We start from the raw sequence: 20,494 nt of genomic DNA on the forward strand, positions 1-20,494 counted from the left end.
CAGGGGCTTTACATAAGATTTATTTCTTGTCCACACTACACGTTCATTTCTGGTCATCTGGAAACTCTTCCATGTCATCCTCAGTCAGGACAAGACTGATGAAGCAGCAGCATCAGAACATTGCTGGGTTTTATAATACAGGGAAAGAAAGGGTGGCACATGACACACTGGCTCTTAAAACTGCCTGGAAATGATATATTATTTCTACTCATTTCATTGATCACAGCAAGTCACATGGATGTCCTTAACTTCATGACAAGAACAAGGCAAACTAGCAACATTGGTGGGCAGCAGTAATGACTCTCACGTGTGACATTTGTAGATAGGAAAATGACTATAATTCTTCTGTTTGTTTTAAAATTTCACTTTATCCCTACCTTATTATTAATATTTTAGATAAAGATTTCTAAAAATTAGAACAAGGCCACCACAACAATGTTTGTATACCCACAAAATTCATATATTGAAATCCCAGCCACCCATGTAATAGTATTGAGAGGTGGGGGCTTTGGGATGTAATTAGGTTATGAGGCTCCAGAGAGATCCCTCAGCCTCCATGTGAGGACACAGACAGAGGACAGCTGCCTAGGAACCAGGAAGCAGGCCCTCACCAGACACTGAATCTCCTGGCACCTTGATCTTGGACTTCCCAGCCCCAGAACTGTGATAAATAACTTTCTGTTGCTTTTAAGCCACTCAGTCTGTGGTGCTCTGTTTTAGCGTCCCAAACGGACTAAGACAGCCACCTGTCATTTAGAATGGTCCAGCTTTTTTTTTTTGAGACGGAGTCTGGCTCTTTCACCCAGGCTGGAGTGCAGTGGCGCGATCTCGGCTCACTGTCAGCTCCGCCTCTCGGGTTCACGCCATTCTCCTGTAGAATGGTCCAGCTTTTTAAGCTGACCAGTTGTTGCAGGGAAGACCATCCATGTGATTGGGCTTGTACAAATTTAAATGGTGACAAAATATAAATGATCCGAGATTCTCAGAGTTGGTGGCCCCAATCTTTCACCCACTAAGGGCATTCCATCTATGGTTTCTAAGGAGATGATTCTCAGGCCCAACTTCCAAAGAAGGAGAGTTTACTCACTTCATCCATTTCTTCTCCTTTAGGTAACAATGCCAAATTCATTTTGCAGAACCACCTCTTCTTCCATTGGAGGGACCCTCACTGGGGGGACTGTTAGCCAGGTGGTACATCATCCTTGGCCATATGAACCAAGCCAGACCAACCAAATCCTCTTCCTGGGACTGGAGTCCTGATCAGAGAGGCAAAAGGGCTGAGATATTTTGGAGCTCAGTTTCCCTGGAAGGACACCTCCAAAAGACTGTCTGGGAGTTGCTGCTGCCTCACTCTGTCTTTCCAGAGCCTGGTTCTCTAGCCCTCTCTCCTTTCTGAGAGCTCCACTATACCCAGTCAATAAATTCTCCTGTATTGTATTGTATTGTATTGTATTGTATTGTATTGTATTGTATTGTATTGTATTGTTGTATTGTATTTTGAGATGGAGTCTTGCTTTGTCGCCCAGGCTGGAGTGCAATGCATGATCTTGGCTCACTGCAACCTCCGCCTCCCAGGTTCAAGAAATTCTCCTGCCTCAGCCTCCTGAGTAGCTGGGATTACAGGCATGTGCCACCATGCCCAGATAATTTTTGTATTTTTAGTAGAGATGGGGTTTCGCCATGTTGGCCAGGCTGTTCTCGAACTCCTGACCTCAGGTGATCCACCCGTCTAGGCCTCTCAAAGTGTTGGGATTACAGGCGTGAGCCACTGTGCCCGGCCAAATTTTCCTTTCTAAAAAATTAAGCAGAGTCTGGTTTTGATGCTTGTGACTGGGCAATCATGACTGATGGACACTTAGGCAGGGGTACCACTTGCCTGAAGATGTCAACAATTCTTCTAAAGAGATAATGTGTCCATCAGAAGGCAGAGTTATGGATCAGTGGATGCACAGCAAACAAAAGTGCCAAAAAGGACCTCAATGGCCCTCCCCATCCACAAACAGCCTTGCCAGAGAGTGCTGGGGTCATAAACTGGAGTTCTGTGGTCCAGGTTGATTCTACACCAGTCAAGGAAAATTAAAAGCATCATTTGTACGAGCTGTGCTGATTCAAGTAGTCTAATTGCTGTAAATTGTATCATCCCCGCTTTGTAGATTAAGACTCAGAATGGAAGAAGTTATTTCACTTGCCTAAAACCATGCAGCTTCCAGTAGGGCAGCTGTGGCTCTAAACAGAGGTCTCTCTAGACCATGTTGTCACCAGTAGGTTCAGTTTAGGCTGTCACTGTGGAGTCTTGGAAACTGGAAGCCCACGAGGCAGAGGCCGCACTGGTCTTGTTTAGGATAGCATCAGTGTCTGCCATGTTGCAGGTGGCTGATTACCACAGTCTAAGAACTGATTAGAACAGCAGCTGTTACCCCTGACTGCTCACTAGCACCTCCTGGGGATGCCCCTGCCTCACTCTGATCAATTAAGTCAGAGTCTCTGGGGGCGGATTCTAGGCATCAAGAGTTTTTATAACCAGCCCCTACCACCACCTAGGTAATTCAGGTGTGCAACCAGGATGGAAAAACTACCTGATTAAAGGCAATCTGGTCTCCACTGTGCCACTAAACTGCTCTTGTCAAGGCCACCAGCAACCCCCATACTGGGAATCAGAAGGCTCTTCTGACCTCTTCGGAGGCTACCTCTCAGCAGCAGTTGATACAATTAACCAACATCCACTCCCCTTCTTGAATCAAATTTCTTTCCTGTGACCCCCAAACTTCTCTGATTTTCCTGCCTCACTCAACTCTCCTTGCTAGTGACACCCCCTCTTGCAGGCTGCTAAATGTCTGTGAACCCCTGGCAGCTGTCCTGGCCCTCTGCCTTGTCTACCTGCTCCTGCACGCTGGTGGCTTTAAAACCATCCACAGGCCGGCCACTCCCAAACGGACGTCTTCAGCCCCAGATCCCTTTTATCCAATCGCCTACTTGGCACCTACATTTGGACAGCCCCTAGGCTACTCAGGTGTAAGGGTAATCTGTTTCCCCAGTATTACCTGCCTAAGCCAATAGTGTCTCCATTTTTGTTAGTCAAGCCCCAAACCCAGGAGTTGGCTTTATTCTTCTCTTTCCCTCACCTCTCCCTTCCCCTGCCCCATATTTTTTTCATCATCAAATCCCAGCGGCTCCACCTCCGCAGTAAGTCGCACACTCATTCACTGCTGTCTTCCTACAGCAGCCACCTTCATCGCTCACCTGGACTCCACTAGCCAGCCACCTGCTTCCATTCTCTTCCCCTGTAATCTTTGCTCCGCAGAGAAGCCCTAGCAATCCTGGTCACCAGCAATTACATCATGCATCTCTCCCACTGAAAAACCCTTGGGAAAGGCTCTAAGGATGAAAATCTTACCATGCCCTTCCATGCCGCATCAAAAGGGCTCAAACTCACTCCATCCTTAGCCCCTTCTGGGCTCACTCGCTGGTTTATGTTGCTCCAGCCAACCGGCCTCCTTCCGGTTCTGCGAGTGCATCGAGATTGCAGGGCTTAGCATTTGCTGTGGCTTCTGCCTGGGACTCTCCTCCCTCAACCCTTCACATGTCTGCCCTCTTCTCATCTTTCATGCACAGCTTCAGTGCCATCTCCCAGAGTCATCTAAAGCAATGGCCTTTTCTGTCACTTGAGTCACTCTCTCCTTACACTCCTATCTGCTCCTCTCACAGTGGTTTTCATTTCAATGGCCAAATTATTGGTTTAATTCTGTTGTTTTATTAGCAACTCATTCACCATTTTAAAGAGGCAAATCCCTAACAGGGAAATTGTAAGTTACAAAGCAGCCCAAGTCCATGGCTTCCTCCAGGTCTAGAGAGCTTCCCACCCAAAATACAAAAACAGGGGGTGAGGCCAAACTCACACCAGGCAGCTCATTGTCCAGTGAGTGCAGCACCTCGTGGTGGCTGGAGCCCCCAGCAGTGTGACTCCCGCAACAGAATGGACCCCCACCCCTCCTCCAAACATCCTGAATGTCCATGCTGTTGTCCATGTAACACAATGACTCCGTCATGATCAGTAACATGGTTAATGTGGACTCCTGTCAGCTGGGGATGGAGCGGCCAGCCTCAGCCTTGTGTAACCCATTGTTTCCAAAGGGCTGCAGGCTGCAGAAGCCCCCAAGCTCTCAGGCCAGCTGTGGCTTCTTTGCTGAGATGGAGGTATAGCCAAGAAAGCAGCCTGAAAAGTAAGAAGGACAGAAAATCAAGGCAAAGAGGGTGGGTGAACCAGGCCATACACGGTGGCTATGGAGTGGCAGCCCATCTTTCCTGAAGGATGGACTGAGGGCTGGCTACACCCCTCACCATAAATGGCTTGGCCAGGGTTCTCTTGGAGCCACCTCTCAGCCTGCCTCTGCAGCTTTGTCAGCTAACTGTTCTACAAATGAAAGACGCAAGCCAATAAAGCCAGTGAGAAAGGAGCTTGCCAAAGGCAGTGTACGAAGAAGGTTCTTGGGAGACTGTCAGAAATGGTGAGTGAGAGCTGGCATCTCTTCTCAATCGAACTTTCATTTCTTACTATAAAAAACCTCCAAATTCAATTAAATGTACAATGAAGTAAAGGGACTTGATTTTAAATTATTTTCCTATATGCAAAATACTAATAATTTTTTAAACTTCTCACCTAATGTTTGCTGATCTTGTGTTTTATTTTGATATTAAGGTTTGTTTTTAAACCCCCACATACAGGAGTACAGAGTAGATGTTTCATCTATGTTCACTTTCTAGTTGAAGCAATGGATCTAATCAATGATTTTATCTGTCTTACTTGTTTAATCTGGTTTTTGTTCCATTATCAGCAGCATGGATGGTCATCATTGATCAGAAATTTTCCATCTTTCTTGTTTACTTGTGATATATATTTGATTGTGACTCAATCAAATGAAGTTTGCTAAGTTAGAAAACAGAAGAGGGTTCTGTGATTTACTAAAGAATTATGGAAACAGCCTAGGTGTCCATCAGTGGATGAATGGATAAAGGGACTGTGGTTTATATGTATATATAGAACTGAATATTAGATTTAGAATAGGAGGAGACCCTGCCATTTGCCACGTTTGTCCTGTTTGGACCTGGAGGACATTATGCTAAGTGAAATAAGCCAGACACAAAAAGAAAAATATTGCATAATCTCACTTTCTTGTGGAATCTTTTTTTAAAATTTTTTTATTTTTATTTTTTTATGTTTATTTTTTACAAAAAGGATTATTAAAAGTAGTAGAGCTCGGTCTTTGGAGTTAGGAAGATCTGTGATCTAACCTGATCTCTACCACTTATAAGCTGGTGAGCAAAAACCTATCTTGGTCTCAGTTTCCACAGGTATAATATAGGAATAATAGTGCTCCCTTCATGGGGAGGTTGTCAGTATGGGGTCTTATACCCAGCACACCTTCAATAGCAGTAAGTTTTTATCCTGTCTCTTCCTCCTTCCTCTCACAAACTGCAAACTTATAATGAAGGACGTTCAGCCACTGAGATCCCAAAATGCCTTCAGAGTTATCGTGTAGATACTGCATAGTGCTCAGATTAGCAGTAAGCAATAATTGCATTGTATCAAATTCTAGTACTTTGATTATCGCTAACTCATGCTTGCAATTCCGTTCCACAAGAACTTTCCTATCCTTAGCCCTGTGCTGGCCAGGCCATAAAGAATATGCTACCACGTGATCCCTAAAACACAGAGGGTGTTTTACAGTTTGGGAGAAAGGAGCTGCCGCAGATGACATTACGGTATTCCCTTGTGAAGCGGGCAAGGCAAGTTAATAGTATCCCATTTTGAGAATGGGAAAACTGAGCCTTGGAGAATAGATTTGTTGTGAGAAAATGGAGACGAGAGGGTTTGAGTGACTTATCCAAGACTACACAGCTCCTAAGTGGCTAAGTCTGGGCTCGAATTTAGATCAGGTGGCTCCAAGCTCAGGGTTGCATCACCCCACTCAGCTGTGTCTCTGAAGGGCACTACATCAGATTCTTCTCCACCCCAATTTGTGCGATGTTTTTCTCTCCATGAGAGCACTGTACTGTGTTTCTACAAAATATGAGTGTCTTTCTAAAATTGGCCAAAATCTCCGTCATCCAAATCTTGATAAACAACACATGCAATGGTCCGCTTGTTGCTGCACCCCCTCTTCTACTGTCCTCCCAAAGGAAGCTTTGTCTTAGGGCTGCTGACATCAGTCCTCAGTGCCCACTGATGAGATAAGGTTCTGGGCAGCTGCATTCAGTGCAGCGACCATCCAGTGTCCTTGCAGCACCTGTTGGTCTGGTGCTAGCGTGAAGAGCAGTGGTTAGGTCCCTTGAGCAAGAGGACCCTGATCTAAGAGGCCCAGACATCCCTGTGTTCCACCGTCATCCCAGAAGCAGAGGTGCACAGTGCTGTCTGCCTAGGTGCTCTGATTCATCCACAGAGACTACTGGAGTTGCTTGGAAGCCCTGCAGAGTGGTGGAAAGAGATTGTCACCAGGACGCTCAGGTTCTGGTGACAGCTAAGTAGTTGTTTGGACTTGGGAAACCTGTTCAAATTCTTGAGGCTTGGTTTATTCTCTATAAAATGTGGGTGTCCTATTGCCAAGAGACAGAGAAATGAGCAGAGTCACCACTGAAGCGTGGTAGCCGAGCAGGGCCACCTTGATTGAAGGACATAATATTTGGGGCAAAAGCTAGGGGGACTTACACATTCTAGGTGCTTAAAACACTTCTGGTTCACAAAAGATTTTCTTGTTCATTAACCCATCTGAATTCCAATCCGTCAGTAAGTCAGCTGAAATAGGTGTTTTGTTAGTTTGCATATGTCGGGACAAGCTCCTCCGTTACCATCTTTCGGGTTGGGGTTGAGTCATAGACTGGGGCCCATTGGCCAGTTTTGAGACATAGGCTCCAACTGTTCTCATTTGTCCATGAGGTGATTTCTGATGAGTCCCTGGGTTTCAGTTTCCTCTGATGGAAAATGAGGGTTTTGAGAGAGATGATCTTTCAGGTAATTCAGGTGTGAAACATGATCCTTTTGGATTCTTTAATGTTTCACAACATTCCTATTGTTGGATAACATTTAGTTTTAAAACTTAGTAAATGCATTGTTTCTAGAATGACAGAATCTAGTCTTGGGATGCTGGAAAGATGGGAAGCTGTGGTGTAGACCAAGCCCAGGGAAATATCTGGGGGTCAGGGAGACCGAGGCTGAAGGAGGGCCCAGCCAGGACGCATTAATCCAGGGTGGCTGGACCCAAGGGGCTGAGAGTTCAGAAAGTGGGAACAAGACAACTTCCCGCCAGGGAAAGAGGGAAAATAGTTTCACCGGCTGAGTCAGAACAGGTCCACTCATCATTCCAATCTAGGTAGGGAAGGGACTTGGTAAGGAGCAGCCTGGAAAGGCTGGAGTAACAGGGGCTGGGGACAGGGAGGAGAAAGGAGCCACCTGAGGCCCTGGGCAAGCTACTTGGTGCTCCATTGAGCCCACGATCTTTAAATTTGGACTCCATATTTGCGGGAGAGGTGAGACCAGCTACTAAGTGAGGGGAGGAAAGAGAAGGGTTTGCCGCTCCCCTGTCCTCCTGGCCACTTCAGCTCCAGCAGCCTAGAACCTCTGCCTCAGTTGCAGCAAAAACAGAAGCCTTGCCTTTCCCAGGTAAGGATCAGGTGTTCTCGTTAGACCATGCCCTTTGGGGGTCTTACCTTCTACTCCAAGGAGAAAACACAAAATACTTCTAAATTCCACAGTTTTCTCTCTCAGAGGAGTTCTAGGGGAAATAAACATAATTTTAGCCTTTTGCTGAATCTCTAGTAATGTGTTTGCTGCCCTTGTGAATGGGACCCCTCAGGCAATAGCCTTGCAGGCTGCCTCTTCATCTGATCCTGGTCGGGCACCTGGCTGGGGGCGGTGGCAAGACTGACTTGATGCTGAGGGAGGAACTCATGACAGGCTCCTTGCCTCCCCTTCCTTCTTTTGGGACCAAGACTGTGCATGATGATGGGGGCTGGCTGAGTGTATAGGATCAATGACCTCTCGGAATCCACCAGGGTCAGTGAGTTTGAGGAAGTCAGGAGCTGGCTGACTGTCCCTGGGAGCTTTAATGTTTACTTCTATCTTGCAGAGTTTTTCACTGAACTTCACCCTGCCGACGAACACAGTAAGTACAGCAGCCCCCATTCACCAGGCAACGCAGAGAAGACCAGTGCAGAATTTACAGTAGGTCTCCAGAACTCACATAGACCTCACACACGGTGATAAGTTACACAGACTTTTTTTTTTTTGAGACAAGGTCTTGCTCTGTTACCCAGGCTGGAGTGCAGTGGCATGATCTCGACTCACTGCAACTTCCACCTCTTGGGTTCAAGCGATTCTCCTGCCTCAGCCTCCTGAGTAGCTGGGATTACAGGTGTGCACCACCACGCCCGGCTAATTTTTGCACTTTTTAGTAGAGACGGGGTTTTGCCATGTTCGCCAGGCTGGTCTCAAACTCCTGACCTCAGGTGATCCGCCCACCTTGGCCTCCCAAAGTGCTGGGATTATAGGTGTGAGCCACCGTGCCCGGCCATTTACGTAGACTTTCAAAACGCACTCAGGAATAGTTGAGAGATGCTGAGAGAATTTATTTCCATTGTAAAACTTATAAATACACATTTTGAAAAGGAAAATAGGAAAACAACAGCAACAATAAAACACCTAAACTCTCATCAGCAGAAAACTGGTGTAACCCCTTCCTGTCCTGTTTGGCGCTACATAAATTTTGACTTTTGTTGCCTTTGTACTATTGTTTTCTTACTCTACATATAATTTTATATCTAAATGTCTTCCACTAGTCTTTATAACCATAACTGTTATATGGTTGATCACATAATATTTTTTCAAGTTAATTATTTCTTTAGTGGATTAACTATCATTAGGAACAGCTTTGTGATACATGGCATTTTAGAGAATCCTTATCTGCATTTAAGATAATTTCCTTGTATGTATTCTAAAACGGGAATGAGTGGGTCAACAAGAATGAACATTTTATGGCTCTTGATTATGGCATTTAGTTGCAAGACAAAATTGAGGTTTTCAATCGTCAATGGTAGAGTTTCAATCCACAGTTGATCCTCCTTCTGTTTGCACATTGCGTATAGATAACACTAAGAGCCAAGGTTGTTATCTGATCAGTAGTGCTGCTATGGTTGAGCAAGGCATTTTTCTGGCCCAGTTTTTTAGTGGGCTTGCCTGTGCCATGTTTTTCTGATAAGTTTTATGGTTATTCAAAGAGAATAAACTGAATCTTACTCGTAAGAGGACTCCTAAGCCAGTGCTCATTTTACTGAAACATGGGGGCCTAGTTCTAGAGAGTAGCATAAAGTTAGAACCTTGTGACTTATGGCTGGACCTGTGGTGCCCACCATTGTCTGCCCAGACCTCTGTGAACTGAATACACTGGCACCTGCTCCAGCGTCTGGTGGGGGGCACTTCTGAACCTCCCCAACTTGCTCTGCTTCCCTGCTTCAGCTTCTGCCTGTTGGCTTCAGGCAAATTCCTTAATTCTTCCTCTTTTTCCTGTCAAAACCTTTTCCTTCAATCACTGCTGGAACTTTCCTCTGGCTGTTGGAACCCTGCAGGTCCATAGACACTCCAGGTTCTGTGTTATGTTGGCCCATCACATCAAGAGAATGCAGAGAAGCAAGACACCATTTCTTGGGGAGTGGGGGTGAGTGGGGTGGAAGAGGGCCCTTAGTGGCCAGTCATCACCGTTTGGAGTACTCTCTTGGTTAACAGCTCGTTTCTCTGAGAACTGTCTCTTCACCCCTTTGATCCTGTGTAGAGCAACCAACCATCTTGCTTTGCCTGATGTTGTCTGTTTTTAGCACTGAAAGTCCTGGGCAGCTCTCTGGACAATGGGGTGGTAGGTCATCCTGCCTGGAAGTCACGTTTCAGCTGCATAACCCTTCCACTTCAGTGCAGCCAGGTAGCCTGGGAATGCCAGTGCCCTGGGAAGTGGGACAGAGGTGGGCATCTGGATCTCTCTCTGCGGAGAGTTTGGAACAGGGCTCCCTGCTGGCCAGTCCCTGCTGAGGACTGAAATGTCAAGTTCAGTCAATTTGTCAGTTCAGTCTATACTGAACTGTCAAGTATGAAAAATGGGGCTAAGACTGCATTAGGCCATGGAGGCCATGTAGCACAGTGGTTAACAGCATGGATCCCAGAGCCAGACTGCCTGGGTGGGTGTCACCTAGGGCTGTGTGACCTTATACAAGTTACTTCACTTCTCTGTGCCTTGCTCCTCTCGTCTGTAAAATGAGATCATCATAGTCCCATTACTATTCACTGGCAGTTGTATACAATAAATAAGTCAATATGGGAAAAATTCTTGAACAGCCTGGCACATCCTAAGTGCTCCATGGCATTAGCTGGTACAATTAACAGGAGTTTATGAGGGCAGAAAAATCCATCTGGAGAGAAAGAGAGAAGCAAACATCAGAGAACAGTACAGGCAGAGGCTATGCTGCTCTGGAGTGAAGGAGAAAGGAGGGTGCCTTCAGTTCACACAAGTTCCCCATTCCGAGCTCCAGTCCCTGGAGAAACCAGCTTCCCACCTGTCCTTGGGCTCCATGGGACACTCCCATATTCTTAGAGTTAACGACTTCCTTTTTTTTTTTTTTTTTTTTGGTCAAAGCCACCTTAAGTATATTTCTATACTCTGAAGACAGGGAGCCTTACCTGAAACAATGGCTGATTCTCCCTACTACCCTTAGAAACAGAACACCTTAGGGAAATGCAGGATTAAAGTAATGTGGGGGTGGGGGTAGGGGAGATTGTGATTAGGTCAAAGTACAACCATTTAAGTACCAAGTACCAGTGCCTGGTCATCCGAACTTCTTTTGATGGGAGCTCTCTGGGAAAGAGGTCTGGGCTTGGAAGTCAAATACCCAAGTTCAGATTAGAGATATGATTATCTATGAAACCTTGGACAAGTCCCATAACTTCTCTGAGATCTATTAATTTTTTTTTTTTGGTAAAATGGAGTTAATAATTGTCAAAAGTCCAAGCCCCAGGACTCCAATATACTCGATGAGATTGCTGAGAGTATTAAATAAATAACAGATCTGGACAGAGCTTTGCAAAGTGTAAAGGGATATCAAGAGTTCATACTTCTGCTCCTCATTCGATCCTCCTAACAACTCTAGAGGCAGCTACTACTATCCCTGTAGACATTGTGTAGATGGAGACATGCAGCCTCTTAGCTTGTGAATGGAGAAAAGGCTGTTCTATGGCAGGCAGTGTGAGCCCAGGACCTGTGCTCTTAATCCCACAGCATACCACTTGGTGTAGTTCACATAGTTTCTCATGCAGAACTTTGTTCCTTTAGATTTCTTAATCAAGGTAAACTCTTGCCTGAAATATCTTATTGATGAGTGAAATCCAATAACCTTGCTTAAAAGGTGGACCAGAAACATGTAATACATTCATTTCATGTGGAATTATCCCCAGGAGCATGGATATTTGACAACTTCCTCCATTTGTTTCATCACATACTTACTTGAAAACAAGCAAGGCTTCCTTAAACAGCCTTGCTTCCACCAGTATTTATATGTGTTTCCCTTCTAGCAATGGGGACAAGTAGGCCCAAAGTGTGCCAGGTGTGCTGACTAGGGACACGAGGAAGCCCTTTTGAGTTGTAAAATGTGTCACGGCACATCCATAGGGTGAATAATGAAGACATTGCCTGAATTTCCTAATTCTTTTCTCCTTGTAGCCAAATTTTATTCCAATTCTTACCTGGGAGGCAATCAAGTTAGGTTCTGTTTGGTAGTTGTTAACAGAAAGTTTAGCAAAGGGATAAACTTTAGGCCTTATAGCCTAACCTTTGTCAGATTGTCTTGTATAATGTGTATTCTATAGACTTTTTGTTCTTTTACAATATATTTTCTTTTTCCATGCAGACTTCCTCTCCTGTTACAGGTGGGAAAGAAACGGTAACTATATCACTTAAATTTATAAAATGGGGATAATAATAATGCTCCATCCATCTTGTGCGTTTGTTTTGAGCTTTAAAGTTTGATAGGTGAACTGTCACTAAGCACAGAACCTGGCTCAACAATTATTCTTGACCAGCTCAGCTCAAAAGTGAGGGAGAACGTGCAAAATCACAGATGGATTTCACAAAGTGTTCAGCAAAAGAAGCCAGACACAAAGAGTGCATATCTTATATTTGCATCTATATGATGCTGAAAAACAGACAAAACTACTCTACAGCAATAGATTTCAGAATAGTGGTCACACACAAGTTGGCTGGAAGGGACTTGAGGGGGATCCTGAGATGCTGCTAATGTTCTGTTTCCTGATCTGGGTGTTGATCTTATGGGTGTATTCCTCATGTGAAAACTCATCAACTTATATATTTATGATTCATATACTTTTATTATTCTTCAATAAAATCAATTACCCCCAAAAGTGAAGGTGAATCCATTATTAAATAAGAGTTGCATTTTTATAGGGATTCTGCTGATTATCTTCAATATTTCCAGATAGTCTGCAAATCTGAAAACTTATGTGACTAAAATCATGACTATTTCCACTCTGATCAAAGCAAAATAGGAATTTGAAAAGTAATTGGTTAATGCATTTAGCGCAAATACATTTTTTTTGAAAGGCTAAAGTTCCCTTTTTTTTTTTTATTATACTTCAAGTTCTAGGGTACATGTGCACAACGTGCAGGTTTGTTACATGTGTATACATGTGCCGTGTTGGTATGCTGCACCTATTAACTCGTCATTTACATTAAGTGCAAATAAATTTTTTAAAATTCATATTAAAATAGTATGGTATGGCCAGGCACGGTGGCTCAAGCCTGTAATCCCAGCACTTTGGGAGGCCAAGGCGGGCACATCACAAGGTCAGGAGTTAGAGACCAGCCTGGCCAACATAGTGAAACCCCATCTCTACTAAAAATACAAAAATTAGCTGGGTATGGTGGCACGCACCTGTAGTCCCAGCTACTCGGGAGGCTGAGGCAGGAGAATCGTTTGAATCCAGAAGGCGGAGGTTGCAGTGAGCCGACTGTGCCATCGCACTCCACATTGGGCGACAGAGCAAGACTCCATCTCAAAAAAAAAAAAAAAGTGTGTTATGTAATAAAAGTTTTTATTTTTAGTCAAACAGGTGAAAATGGCATCTAATTCTTGCTTTGAATTGTATCTCAGCTTTTCCTATGTTGAGGAGACATTTGTATTTCTGTTCTAAAGAATACCTGTTCATATCCTTTGCGGATTTTTCTACTTGATCATTACCCTTTCCAATAGATTTAAACTGTTTAAATTAAGTCCTATGAAAGTAAGTCATTTGTCATGCGTGTTACAAACATTTTTGCACAGTATTTCATTACCCTTTTGATTTCGTATGTGACGTTTATGATCCATGCAGATTTTTTGTTTTATTTTTATTCTATTGAACTTTTCCTTTATTCTTGAAGACTCTGGGCTTCCCCTGACCCTGTGCTTTTCATTCTGTGCCAGGACTGCAGGCCCTCTCTTGGATTAGCGGCGGGCATCCCATCCCTGGTGGCCACAGCCCTGCTGGTGGCTTTACTATTTACTTTGATTCACCGAAGAAGAAGCAGCATTGAGGCCATGGAGGTGATTACCAGCTTCTTTGGGTCCAGATGTATAGGCAGGCATCAGTATTTCAGTGAACTGGCTTTTGGACTAAGGGTGTCAGAATTCGGGGCCCATGTCTATTTCCTGAGGACAGGATGCTGGAAGTTTCTGGGTCATAATTTCTACTGCAGACACGACATTAGGCACCAGACAGAGCTGATTTGTCATAAAACCTTCAGGTCAGTTGAGGAATTCCTGGCAAGGATGGTATTTGGGGTAACAAAAAGTAGCAGTGGAGAGGGATGTCTGTTGCCATGGCAAACACATGTCTGTACAGTGGGTGTGCTTTCTAAAGTTGAGAAACAAAAGCACACAAGCTTCACAAAGAGAGGATGGAGATAACGTTAAGAAAGATAGGAGATGAAGAGGGGCTGAGGTGTCCATGGTAGGGATGTATCCAGAAGTACGTGGCTCTATCTGTCTTTGTCTTTTTCACACATCTGAAAATGTATCATTCACAAGGGAATCTATATCCTCCCCATCCAATCCACCCCTCCAATGCCAGACTGTTCTGGGGACTGTGCTTAGAATTCAAAGGCCACCTAGACCCATATCCAACAAGGTTCCATGGTTGTGACACAACTGTGTCATGTGGACTCTGGGTTCTAATTCCATTCTCTATTTATTGACATTCATGGTTGTTATCATATGGGTAAACATTAATTAAGGGATGGAAAATTGAGGTTCTAAACCTGACTCTGCCACTTTATGATTTATATGATCCTGGACAAGTGACTTAACATTTAATATGTCTTGGTTAGTTCAACTCCAAAACAGGAGTCATGGAAACTACCCTCCCTATTTTAAGAAGTAGGGAAACTTATAAGGATGAAATGAGATAATGGATGATGAACAGCTTTACATGTGAAGACGTGTTGACAAGCTGTAAATTTTAAACACATCAAGAAGTATTGTGGTTAGTGGTGGTATTGTTTAAGTAATAGTTTCTCAACCTCTAGTGCACTTTAAAATTATTTAGGAAGCTCAAAATTTTCAATCACCATAGCCAATTAAATCAGAATTTCTGGATGACAAAGCTGTGGCACTGATCTTGAAAAAACAAAAACAACTTTTTAATTATAATTCCAAACATATACTAAAGTAGAGAGGATAGTGTAATGAACCCAATTATTAACTCATGGCCAATATCGTTTCATCTCTACTCTCACCCTGGATTATTTTTGATAACTCACAATGATATTTCTTGGCTTAGGTATGGGTTTGGTTTGGTTTGAGGGGGGATGTTATTAGATGCCTCTGTGTTTGTTTTGTTTGTTCTAATGTACACTCAGATTTAAAAACCACTGATTTTAATCATAGTTATGGTCAAATGCTATAACCCTTCACTTCTTTTTCTTTCTTTCTTTTATTATTATTATTTTTTCCAATTTAGGAAAGTGACAGACCATGTGAAATTTCAGAAATTGATGACAATCCCAAGATATCTGAGGTAAGAACTCTTGGTTATACTCTGTATATACCATTCACACAGTAAACAAGCTAAGTGTTTGAAAGCCTTTCACCAAAAGAAGCACAGTATGAGCACATGTGGAAAAGAGATGACCAAGAGGAAGTTCAAGCACAATGGAGGTTTTCAGTGCATTTTTATTGGCTGAACAGAAATTCAAGCTCCCTTTAATATTAGACAATCAATTTAATGTAATTTATTTTACTGACAAACTAAAATGGAAAACTCATGTGACCATCTCAATAGGGGAAGAAAGTTCAAAAAAATTTAACAGTGATATGAACTCTCTGCAAACTAAAAATAGAATGGGAACTTCCTTGACTTGAAAGACGTCTTTTTCAAAAAATTACAGCTAACATCATACCTAACAGTAAAATGTTGAAAGCATTCTCTTTAGATCAGAAATAAAACAAGGATCTTCACTAACACCACTTCTATTCAATATTATACTTTAGATCCTAGTTAATGAAGTAGGATTTTAAAAAATTAGAAAGTATAGGTCTGGTGCAGTGGCTCACACCTGTAAGCCCAGCACTTTGGGAGGCTGAGGCGGGTGAATCATCTGAGGTCAGGAGTTTGAGACCAGCCTGGCCAACATGGTGAAACCCCGTGTCTACTAAAAATACAAAAAATTAGCTGGGTGTAGTGGTGGTCGTCTGTAATCCCAGCTACTTGGGAGGCTGAGGGAAGAGAATCGCTTGAACCTGGGAGGTGGCGGTTGCAGTGAGCTGAGATCACATCATTGCACTCCAGCCTGGGTGACAAGAGCAAGACTCCATCTCAAAAAAAAAAATTAGAAAGTGTAACACTGAAAAGGAGGAAACAAAATTGTCATTATTTGCAGATGGTATGATTGTCGACATAGAAAAGCTAAATCTGGCTGGGTGCAGTGGCTCACGCCTGTAATCTCAGCACTTTGGGAGGCCAAAGCGGGTGGATCACCTGAGGTCAGGAGTTCTAGACCAGCCTGGCCAACATGGTGAAACCCCATCTCTACTAAAAACACAAAAATTAGCCAGGTGTGGTGGCAGGTGCCTGTAATCCCAGCTACTTGGTGGGGGGCTGAGGCAGGAGAATTGCTTGAACCTGGGAGGCGGAGGTTGCAGTGAGCCGAGATCACGCCATCACACTCCAGCCTGGAGGACAAGAGCGAGACTTCGTCTAAAAAAAAAAAAAGAAAGAAAGAAAGGAAGAAAGAAAGAAAGAAAAGAAAAGCTAAATCTACAGACAAATTACTTGAATTAACAAGAAATTTTAACAAGTTTACTGGATACAAAAATCAATATACAAAAGTAATTTACACTTTCAACATCAACAACAATTAGAAAAAGTGATTTTAAAAATTACCATTTGTGATGGTAATTGGTATTAAAATATGTAGAATGCTGTGGAATAAATCTAACAAAAATAGGTAATACCTTTATGGAAAATAATAAAACTTTGGTTAAAAAACCCAGTAAATAATACCTAAATAATGGGGGTTACATACCATGCTCCTGGATAGAAAGTGTTAATAACATAACGATGTCAAACAATGTTGATCTATATAACAGATGTAATTTCAATATAAATCCCAATCAATTTTTTTCATGGAACTTAATGAGGTTCTTCTAAAATCTATATGAAATAAAGTAGAAAAAGAGTTAAAAAGACACAGCAAACAGATAGGTAGAACAAACAGAAAACAAATAGCAAGATGGTAGATTTAAACCCAACCATATCAATGATCACATTAAATGTAAATGGTCTAGATACCCGAATTAGCAGGAAGAGACATTCACATTGGCTATAAAAACAAGGTCCAATCATATGATGCCTACAAAACTCACTTTAAATATAAATACACAAATAGATTAAAAGTTAAAAGGCAAAAAATGAAAAACTTTGTTAACAATAAACAAAAGATAGTTGAGTGGCCTGAAAGCTCTCCCAAAGCAGTAAGATCAGGCAATTGTGGGTCTCTCCTCATTTGTTTTCTGTCTCTCCAGGACCATTGTCCCTCCTTGCCTGTTGTCTAGTGTCTTGAAAACTATTGCTTCAAATGTTGTGTCTGATTTTGGTTATTTCAGGTGGGAGGGTCAATGTGGTTGCTATTAGTCCATCTTGTATGGAAGAATTGTCTGTTGTAGTTTTTAAAAAACCTATTTGTTTCCTTAAGAATCCTAGGAGATCACCCACACATGAGAAGAACCCAATGGGAGCACAAGAGGCCCACATATATGTGAAGACTGTAGCAGGAAGAGAGGAACCTGTGCATGACCCTTACCGTCCTACTATAGAAATGGAAAGAAGGAGGGGATTGTGGTGGCTTGTGCCCAGACTGAGCCTGGAATGATGCAGCTCAGTCAAGGAGCAGACCTGGCACTGGAACAGGGTTGAAAACCCAGGGTTTTGTACTTGGAGAGGAGAGATGCCAAGCTGCTTCTTAATCAATCCAAATTTCATTTACAGCTCTGGAACACTTTGGGGCTGATTTGTCTCTTTAGGGGACATCCCCAACACGGTTAATTCCAACTCTCAGATCTTGTGCTTTAGTTAGTACATGTGACTCACCAGATGGGGTCCTTAGATCCTGTTCCAGCTCCCAATGGGAATTTGCTTTTCTTTGTCATTTTGGGAAAGGGGCTTGGTTTCTGAGTGTTTTGCCTTCTCATCTTTTTTTTTCATATCCTTTTTCTAAAAAAAGCCATCAGATCTGACTTTCATGGAAGTGTTACCGAGGTCAGCCTGGTGCAAGTTGGGATACAAATGAAACTTACGCAGGATGTGTGAGAGGAAGCAGTTAATTGTTTCTGAATATCTCAGGGTAGAAATCATGTGGAGCCACACATTCCCGACCACAGGGAAGCACATGGCTCAATCATGCCACACAGCAGCGGAAAGAATATGGACTCTTAAGTCACACCTACCACTGAGCAGCTGTACGACTTTGGAGAAGTTGTTTAACATTTCCAAGCCTCAGTTTTTGCTTTTTTAAAGGAGGGAAATATTTGCCTCATGTCATAATTGAAAAGATTAAATAAGAAATAAAGGGAAGTATCTGCTACTTAGTTGCCAGTCAAAATGTTAGTTCTCTCTCTCTCTACCCCCTTCCTCCTACCTCTTCCCATATTGCTTGCCTGGTAAAATAGCTAATCACCAGCATTTGTTCCTCATAGTCACAGGGTCACACAAGGGAACATTTAGGGCAAATTTTCTCCGTGGCCTGTGATCCAAATTGTGAATCTTCCAATCTCGGTGTGATCGTGTCCTCATATGAATCAGGAAAAGGCACGTTCTTTCAAGTTCCAAATTCCAAATACAGAGACTGGTGGTGTTACCTTTAACCTTAAAGATGTTAATATTGATGGAAATTCATGTTTCATATTAAAACAACACTTTGTCTTTACAATGAAACATTTTGCTTAATTTTTAAAGTAAGACATTATGATACCTCTGATGGCAGTTCCTCAAATAACTTTAACTTTTGTGCTTTAGGGATAGTTGTTAAAGTTACAGCTTCTTTTATTTTAATTTTTTAAAGGCTTCAGATTAAACAAGAGCCCTTAAGCCCATGCATAGCATTGCCGCTTCAGCTTGCTGAGGACTCTCTCCAAGGAGGCCAAATGGAAAACGAGAGGCCACTTCAAGTGGTGTTGGCCCATTGAGCCTATTGGGCAAACTATAACCAGGTTGCCTTATTTTGTGTGGATTACTCCAGGATAGGCCACCCTCCAGCTTTCTCTTATCCCAGTAACTCCTCTTCCCATTTTCCAATCCGTCCCCAGCCTTTTTTTTTTTTTCTTCTGTACTCTTCTTTTGCCTTCAATATGAATTTCATTTCCTCAGTGACTTTGGGCAGACTTCCTTCTAGCATGTGTCAGCTACCCTACCACCCACCTGGCCTAGGAGACGCATCATTCATTGCTCCTACTTGTGTCTGTAATCAGAGAGTATTTAAGGAGGGCAGTTCTGCCTTGGACTGTGTGTGTGTTGAAAGTAAAGATGGGGGGGCGGGGAAGGCAAGAGTTTCCCCAAGAGATTATTAGAAATGAGGGCTGTATCTACTCTGTGGGAATGGAGAAAAGAACCAAGTTCTTGGATATCATGGGGAAAGCTGTTTGGCAGAAAGAAAAATCAAGAGGACCCAAGTGGATGGAGACAGGACCACAGGAATGGGCCAAGGACCAACGTGCCTGCCATTCAGCCAGCTTGGGACAAGCTTTCACTTTCACTCCCATGAGGAGGCTTCCAGGCAGCCTGGTTCCCCCATGTATAGCCATTGCCCTCGAGCAGGCCAGGCCTCCCAGTGGGAAGGCCTGGGTCCAGGGCATCTTAAGTTCATCCACCAGCTCCATGAGCCACACAGATATCCTAGAAAATATTCCTTTCTCACACAGGGCTTCTGATTACTCAGAAACATGCCCCTCTTCCCTGAATAACCAAAAACATGTTCTATAAATCCAATCTCTGCCACATGTCAACACCTGCTCTTCAAAGCCCCTTTTGAAACTCAGTTTTGTGCCAAGTCCTCTGGATCTAATTACCTTAAACAAGCAGATTTAGCCATTTTTAAACAGACGCTCCCAGTCATCCTGGTGCTTGTACTTCTCCTACGTGTCATGACAGACCTTGGATTTACTGAGAACTCAGCCGTGGCCTTAGCTTTGATACTTATAGGTGTCAGCCCTTGGGCTGATTGTTGATCATCCAGAGCCTCAGTTCTGTACTTGTAAAGTGGAGACAGCAGTTCTCATCCTCCTAGCCCATGGGGTGGTTGTGAAGCTGGATTGAAATATGCATGTGACTAAGCCATGTAGCTATAACGTGAGGGATGATTTGTATTTTAGATCAGTTATTTTAATTCTACTTATAATTCATGGCTTAGAATCTTTATTTAAACGTTGTTTCTATTAAACTAGAAAGGTCCAGCATTTCTGTCATTTACTTCTGCTATGATACACAAGAACTTATGTTGGAATGAAGTGAAAAGTAAAATGGCCATTCTTATGAACCTACAAAATGTTTGTGGCTTTTCTTTGCTTATATTAGAGAACATTGGCCCTGTGCTTGGAACCAAGATTATCCCAGGGATATTCCCGATATTGGCACTTTCTCTGCCAGGCTAGAAGACGTTCAGTCTTTCATGGAGGGCAGCCCTGTGTGGTAAGCAAAATGATGAGACCCAAAGTCAGAAGCTCTGCTTCCCTAACCCAGGGCTGCTGGTAAGTTAAGAGTGACCTTATGCAGGTTGCACGATGTGTGTGGGTCTCATTTCCTCCTGTATCATCTGGTGTCTGAATTGGTTTATCTCTAACGTTACATCCATCCAGTCCAAACATTCTACTTTGATTTTCCCCAAACCCTGCAAAGCACTCCTTCTGCCTGCCTGTTCCT

At 43.1% G+C, this 20,494-nt stretch overlaps 1 protein-coding gene across 5 annotated transcripts; it reads left to right on the top strand.

Annotated features, from left to right (window-relative positions):
- The first annotated feature begins 4,130 nt into the window (after positions 1–4,130).
- OPALIN (oligodendrocytic myelin paranodal and inner loop protein) lies at positions 4,131–20,107 on the top strand. Of its 5 annotated transcripts, XM_032135550.2 has the most exons (6): positions 4,131–4,505; positions 8,121–8,156; positions 11,938–11,970; positions 13,510–13,629; positions 15,044–15,100; positions 17,277–20,107. In XM_032135550.2, exons 1-6 carry the CDS (start codon positions 4,503–4,505, stop codon positions 17,451–17,453), a joined length of 426 nt encoding a protein of 141 aa, XP_031991441.1. In that variant the 5' UTR covers positions 4,131–4,502; the 3' UTR covers positions 17,454–20,107. The 5 variants fall into 5 exon arrangements, with proteins under 5 accessions (XP_031991441.1, XP_031991447.1, XP_031991443.1 ...); XM_032135556.2 differs by lacking the exon at positions 13,510–13,629; XM_032135552.2 differs by lacking the exon at positions 8,121–8,156.
- The last annotated feature ends 387 nt before the right edge of the window (positions 20,108–20,494 follow it).

The sequence above is a fragment of the Hylobates moloch genome, unplaced genomic scaffold (genome assembly GCF_009828535.3).
Source record: "Hylobates moloch isolate HMO894 unplaced genomic scaffold, HMol_V3 SCAFFOLD_3, whole genome shotgun sequence".
In the NCBI taxonomy this organism is placed as follows: Eukaryota; Metazoa; Chordata; class Mammalia; order Primates; family Hylobatidae; genus Hylobates; species Hylobates moloch.

Excerpts from the sequence above, each read along its gene's own strand:
- OPALIN (XM_032135550.2), top strand. Across the intron at positions 8,157-11,937 it reads TCACCCTGCCGACGAACACA|ACTTCCTCTCCTGTTACAGG; the intron begins GTAAGTACAGCA and ends TTTTCCATGCAG. Across the intron at positions 15,101-17,276 it reads ACAATCCCAAGATATCTGAG|AATCCTAGGAGATCACCCAC; the intron begins GTAAGAACTCTT and ends TGTTTCCTTAAG.